Genomic DNA, 6,352 nt, shown 5'->3' with positions numbered 1-6,352 from the left:
TCGTTTGCAGGATAAATTCGTATAAATCTACAAAGATTTCAATCTGTTATGCATAGTATAATTTGACACTTTTAGCCCGCCTCGATAAACTCTCTCCGCTTATTTTAAAAAATATATATATTTGAAAATATTGGATAGTGTAACAATATCGATATTTGAGAAAAACAAGCGTAATAAATGTTGATATTTTTACTATTAATGATGGCTAGAATGTTTTGTTTACAAAATGTCTCTGCTTCAACTCTCATCGTAACATAGATTTACTTTCGATTCATTTGTGGTTAATTACATTATTTAATTAATTATTGAATGCTAACGTGGACAAAATAAAATAAAAAACAAGTTTTGACTTTTTCAGTGAAGTTCAATATGAAGAATTTCTTACACCTCCACATCAATTTCTCAAGAAAAATTTCAACCTATCCTGCATTTGCCCGCCCTGCATAATCTTACACCATTTGTGTCGCACATAGCCTAAAATTTAACCTCACAACGCACCTGTACCTACACCATGACATATTCATAATGTTGGTTAGAAGGTAATACTTTGAAGTGAGACAAAAAATAATCAATTGAAATAGATCCTAATGGGATATTTTTTCGATATACACAACTTAATCATATTACATTAGTGAAATTGAAATAGATTCAGGGTAGATACTTCATTGCTGCAATTCACATACCAAACAATATATTCTTTAACAAAAAATAATCTAATTCATCAGATTTTCCACTTGATCAGATTAATCACTCAACTACTATTATAATTTTTTTTTAAAAAAAATCGAAAAGTAAACGATAAATTTTGTGTTTAGAAAGAGATGAAGTGTCATGTGCACTTATATTTTTACGATGGATAAGTTTGAGACTCAAAGTGCACATTTTTATAAAGAATGTAGACTATATGCTCCATTTAAAAGTATTAGGATTATTTTGAGCCTTTAGTCCATAAATAGTGGACTGTTTTAGTCCTTTTTTTCTCAAGTTGAGGAGTATAACTGCAAAAGAAATTGGTATTACACAGAGCGCATGTTAGATACCAGCAGATGGAACCCTAATTTAGAATTTCTCACTTGCCTTTTCTAATTCATCATCGTTCTGCATAAAATTGAGGTACTATTTTTTTCTTACTCGATTTTCTAGTTTATGCAATTTGATTGGTTTTGTGTTTTCATTGTCAGCGTTCTTAAAGAAGTAAGTGAACTTAACTGTGAAAACTATTCGTTATGGACCTTTACTTTGTATATGCAACTTTCATGCGAATTTCGAACTAAGAAATCAACATTTGAATTGTAATGTCTTAGTTTATGCTAGGTACTAATTCCGTTTGCAGGAACCCAGTACTTTTTATGTTGAAGCTAAAATTTTGAATCCGCCACTCCGGGGTTGAGTCTAGTTGCTAAGGGGAAAGTTGCAAAAAACAACAACTACTGTTGGGTCCTGGGGAGGGAGGAGGGGGAGGTTAAGGTTTTAGCCAATTCGAAAAAAAAGGAAAAAAAAAAGTGAATTAACAATCTGGCTAGGAAAATTTGTATATGCAGCTTTCATGTTCTGTTGTTCATTCCTTAAATTTGATAAGGAAAAGGAAATGCAAAAGTTTAAGCTCATTCTTTAGAGTCCTTATACTTGTTGATAGAGTTGTTTTTTTTTTATAAAAAATGTGGTTCTTTGTTTGGAGTTGAACGGCTAGTCTAGCTGAAGTAGCAGTACCTTCTGCATATCATTTAAAATCTTATTGCCCTCTTTAACAAGCAAATTTGACTTGAAGATTCTGTTTTCTTTTTCCAATTTAACAATCTTGGCTTTGCTTTCAGCTTAGCAGTGTGTTTTCTTGAATTATGGGAGAGCAGAATCAGCCTAATTCCCTAGGAACACAATGGGCATTTCTTGGAAGTACAAATGATTCTTATTATCTAGCGGGCCATGAATTTAACAAGCAGTACATGACTGAAGTTGGAATTGATGGGATCCATTATGTTCCTGTGCCTTCACCTCAGTGGATCCATGACCAGCAAACACCACATAATTATGTAGAATATCTTGCAGAGAATGTGGTCTCTGAGGTAGATGCTTCGGTAGAAGCTTCTGGTTTCAGCCTACTCGAGGGCTCTGCTGACATGATTTCTCAGGAGGTATACCTTTTATATACAAGCTTAGCCAATAAAAATGACAGTCAAGTGGGTTACCAGATATGTGGTCAAGCCAAAAATTTCTTGCTTCACTGTGGTAATTGTTTAAATTCATCTCTAATGAAGAGTTGGAAGTCTAACTTCTTTTTTAGCAGATAAGATATCCGAGGCCTTATTATGAAGGTGTGCCACCCAACTGTTTAAATGGCTCAGAACATCAACGAGGTGCCTTGGTAATGTGGAGATTATTTTCAATGTCTGAACTTCAAAGTTAGAAAAACAAAAAAAGGAGTTGTGACTATTTCATGACCAAAAACCTTGCATATATTGACGGCAGACATTGGAGCTAAGAGGAAATGTCAGGCATGCTTCTGGGCCTTGCTCTGAAGCATCAGCTGCTGGGTCATGGTATTCTTCCAAAAGCTCTAGAAAAGCAAGAGCTGCATTATCTGATCGGGTAAGACTAAACCCTTCATATATGCATTTAAGTAGTATCCAATGGCAACTCTTTCCACTACAAATCTGTTTATGCATGAGCAGTATCGCAGGGTGGGTTGAGGGGTTGGGGTTGGGGTTGGAGGAGTGGCACTGACAGGGACCATGCCCCCCCTTGCTGTATGCAAACATTAGGGGATTGACTATCTTTTTGAAGCTTGTATGTATGGACTGCCCTATCATTCATAATTTGATGTTTAGTACAATTATTACTTGTTCTTTTCTCTTTAATTAAGGGTAGACAACCATTTAAATCATTGTTATTTGTACATAATCATGATTATGAGATTTTTGAGAATTTTTTAACAAGATGCGTTCTCTTTTGTAATAGTTGGTGCAAATTTTATTAGGATTTTTCTAATAGTAAAACCTAGATATATTTCATCATGTATTGTAAATGTAATTAGCATTTACTACTTTGTATAGCGGGGTAACTCAATGTTGAGCTTTAGCCCTTCTATTTATTTGGTATTTATTTGTCAAAATATTAGTCTTGTATCCCATTATGTACTTCGGAGTCTTTACTTGGAAGTTTAGATACTCTCTCTTTGCTTATGATCTTCCTTAAGCCAACATTGTTGATTTCACAGCTAACATCCTCTATGCTACATTTGTGTATCAGTATAGAGTTATTATGTTTAACACAATATGCATATGTATGAATGTATTCATGTTCATATGGAGTTAACTGTTGTGAGTGTGTAAACCTAAAATTATTCCGACAGGTAACTGAGAAGAAAGAAACAATGCTTAGGTGGGTTGATGGAGATGACCATGCTAGTAAGTGGATAGGAGGTTAATATAGGGATTGTGTGTGTGTTGGGTATAATTGGTTATTCAGGAAAGGAGGGTAGAATAAAGGGAGTGACAGGGGGTTGGGGTAGAGGGTGATGAAATTGGGATAGGGAGGTATGGCGAGTCTAGGAAAGAGAGGGAACTGCAGGATGGGATTTGTAAAAGAGGAAGGGCTAAAATTGGGTTGGGGATTAGAAAGGAGGGGAGCACAGTGATGAGGGTGATGGGTTAGGACAGGGGAGAGGAGGGTGTGGGAGGGAGAAGAGTTGGCCCAGCTGGGGAGGGAAGGGGAGGGGTCAGAAAGTAATACGACTACCCCCTAACTAGTAAGATTGATAATTCTTCAAAATCTTGCCTGCAAGATAATTTTCTGCTCTATGTGTTCATGAAATTGTCATATTTGGAAGCTCAAACTTCAGTCGTCACAGTCATCACATGCCTAACTATAGCTGGTTTTGGATTCAGCATCGCAGGATGAAAATTGCTGAAAGAATAGATGCATTGGGAGAACTGTTTCCGTGCTCTAAACAGGTGACACATCCTATTGGCATTTGGCATTGTGTATATCACATAGCTATTGAAAATACAGGATATGCAGATGTTTGTAAAAGTTATGTATGTGAAGGTTGAATTCAAAAAGTAGGAGGGAAGAGGGGGTGGCCCTCGAGGATGTCTCAGTAATAAAACTAAAGGGGGTAGGAGAAACAGAATTAGTTACTGGTATCATCCAATATCCATTCATTATACAGTTTTCTGCTTCCTAAAAAATGGGTGAAATAGTAGTTTTATTGTGGTTTGCAGGGTGGAAAAGCATCTCAAATGGATGAAATTATTGATCATATCAAATATCTGCAGTTCCAGATGAAGGTACATTAATGTTCTTGTATAATGTCCTTGGCATAAAACACGCTTACCTGCATATACTGTGGATACAAAACTTTTCTGTTCTTTAAATGTTCAATAATGTAAATGACTGAGCGGTTTTAAGTATGCTCCCGCTCCTTAGCCTTATTAATGACAACAACAACAATACCCTGTGTAGTCACACGGAGTAGAGACTGGGTAGGTAGAGTGTAGGCAGACCTTACCTTTACCTCAGAGATGAGATAGAGAGGCTGTTTTTGATAGACCGTCGGCTCAAGACCAGAGCAGTTTAGAAAAGGACTATTTAGCTTTATTAATGCAACAATAATTTTGTCTTGTGTTTGATACTCAAAATTGCAAATTAAGAGCCAAATAGCCATACCATGTAATTTTTATGCCTCTCTTCTATATATTACTTGAAAAGTTTTTTGTATAAGAATTTGAAGCCTAAGCATCTCTCAATTTCTTTTTGAAAGAAAAATTTAGTAAGACCACTGTTACTGAACTCTATCGTGTGATGGGTGATGTCTTCAAGGTAACCTCTGTTTGTTTGAAATGACAAACTTAAGCTTAAGAAAGGAGGCAACAACCAGTTAACCTGATAAACTGGTTGCATTGTCAATGTAGCTCATTTATCCATTCATTTGAAAGAGGCACTTCAGAAAATAAGTTGGATTTCCTTGTCTGTAGTAACCATTAACCTAGGTGGTGTAAAGCTAAGTGGGCAATTTGTATTCCTAAAAGAAACCTGTGCCTGTTCAGTAAATATGGAACCGAAGACCTAGTGTTAGCCCATAACTGTCCTTCGAGAACTGTTGTGCATATTCTAATTATCTTTCAGAAAAATGTGGATAACCAAAGACATAGTGCTAGGGCCATAACTTTCCTTTCAGAACTGTTGTGCATATTCTAATTATTTTTTCAGAAAAAATGTGGATAACCTCATCTCATGCGAGATGATCCCTGAGCATTCTACAGAAAAACTCCACTATCATCATCCTTCTCATTTAGCTTTGAACATATTAGGCTCCTAAAGTGCTTTTTTTCTTAAGCAAACATTGATTTTCACTGGATGCTATAGTTGTCGCTCATAAATGTGTAAGCCTATATAGAGTGTGTAGTTTCGTATTTCCTTATTATAGTCGTCTTTGCATCAAGTTTTACAATATTTTGTCATCCTGCTGAAGACTTATCTGAACTTAATCCTGGTTATGTAGGATCTCAGTAGGAGCAGATTGGGTGGTGAACCTACTTCTATCCCGTTTGTATTTCTTGAGGTACCACCATTCCTGATGCAGTATAATAATTTCATTACTAGTCAAACTTGTGGAGTCTTTTTTTGTACAAAAGCTAATTATCGGAGAATGTAATAGGTTCTCACTGATTTGCAGGGATGTGGCCATTACATTCTTGATGAACAACAGAATGAACCTCTGGAAGACACAATGGGAAAGTTGCTGGAAGTGAATCCTTCATTGGCAACCCAATTGCTGGAGAGTAAGGGCCTATTTGTGATGCCTATGGCTCTGGCAGAAGGACTGCATCATCATGAGTAGAAACTGAAAAAAACAGGTCTACATATAACTTCCCATGCAAACTTAGTGCAAAGAATTTCGGAAGTGTTAATTAGGCAAGAAAAATATAGTATAATTTTGTGTAAGCAAAGTTAAGAAGATTTATCTTTGTATTATTCTGCTATGTGTCTCAACTCTAGCTTCAACTTACACTATCAAATAGGTGCTCATTATCTGCTTTATCTATTTTTTGTTATCAAAGATATTTACATTTTCTTACAAAAGCATAATTGAATCACATAAACCTCTCATCAAAAGTGAACAAGTTTAACCCTTTGAATTATCTTTCGAGCTCTTGGACAAGCGTAGATGTTACTTCTTCGGCAGAATTAAGCATAGTAGCGCTAGACAACAGAGGACAATCTTTTGTTATGTCTCTATTTGACAAGCTTACATATTACTTCTAGGGTAGAATTTAGCATAGTATGGCTGAAATTTCATAGGACTATCTTTAGTAATGTCTCCATAGTTTGCATGGATGACAAGAAAAGTTGG

At 35.9% G+C, this 6,352-nt stretch overlaps 1 protein-coding gene across 2 annotated transcripts; it reads left to right on the top strand.

Annotated features, from left to right (window-relative positions):
- Window positions 1–995: 995 nt before the first annotated feature.
- On the top strand, window positions 996–6,081 carry LOC107029327 (transcription factor bHLH69-like). Of its 2 annotated transcripts, none has more exons than XM_015230719.2 (8): window positions 996–1,113; window positions 1,815–2,132; window positions 2,285–2,362; window positions 2,467–2,586; window positions 3,885–3,950; window positions 4,221–4,286; window positions 5,501–5,560; window positions 5,675–6,081. In XM_015230719.2, exons 2-8 carry the CDS (start codon window positions 1,839–1,841, stop codon window positions 5,837–5,839), a joined length of 849 nt encoding a protein of 282 aa, XP_015086205.1. In that variant the 5' UTR covers window positions 996–1,113; window positions 1,815–1,838; the 3' UTR covers window positions 5,840–6,081. The 2 variants fall into 2 exon arrangements, with proteins under 2 accessions (XP_015086205.1, XP_027767710.1); XM_027911909.1 differs by having other exon boundaries at window positions 5,657–6,081.
- The last annotated feature ends 271 nt before the right edge of the window (window positions 6,082–6,352 follow it).

The sequence above is a fragment of the Solanum pennellii genome, chromosome 9 (genome assembly GCF_001406875.1).
Source record: "Solanum pennellii chromosome 9, SPENNV200".
NCBI classification, from domain to species: domain Eukaryota; kingdom Viridiplantae; phylum Streptophyta; class Magnoliopsida; order Solanales; family Solanaceae; genus Solanum; species Solanum pennellii.
The sequence above is the reverse complement of the archived record's forward strand: the minus strand, read 5'-3'. Positions and strand labels throughout refer to the sequence as shown.

What these genes read in the sequence shown, in the direction of transcription:
- LOC107029327 (XM_027911909.1), top strand. Translation starts at nt 1,839, where the DNA reads ATGGGAGAGCAGAATCAGCCTAATTCCCTAGGAACACAATGGGCATTT. An exon ending in GAGCTGCATTATCTGATCGG is followed by an intron (nt 2,587 to 3,884) that starts GTAAGACTAAAC and finishes TTTTGGATTCAG; the next exon opens with CATCGCAGGATGAAAATTGC. An exon ending in ATCTGCAGTTCCAGATGAAG is followed by an intron (nt 4,287 to 5,500) that starts GTACATTAATGT and finishes CTGGTTATGTAG; the next exon opens with GATCTCAGTAGGAGCAGATT.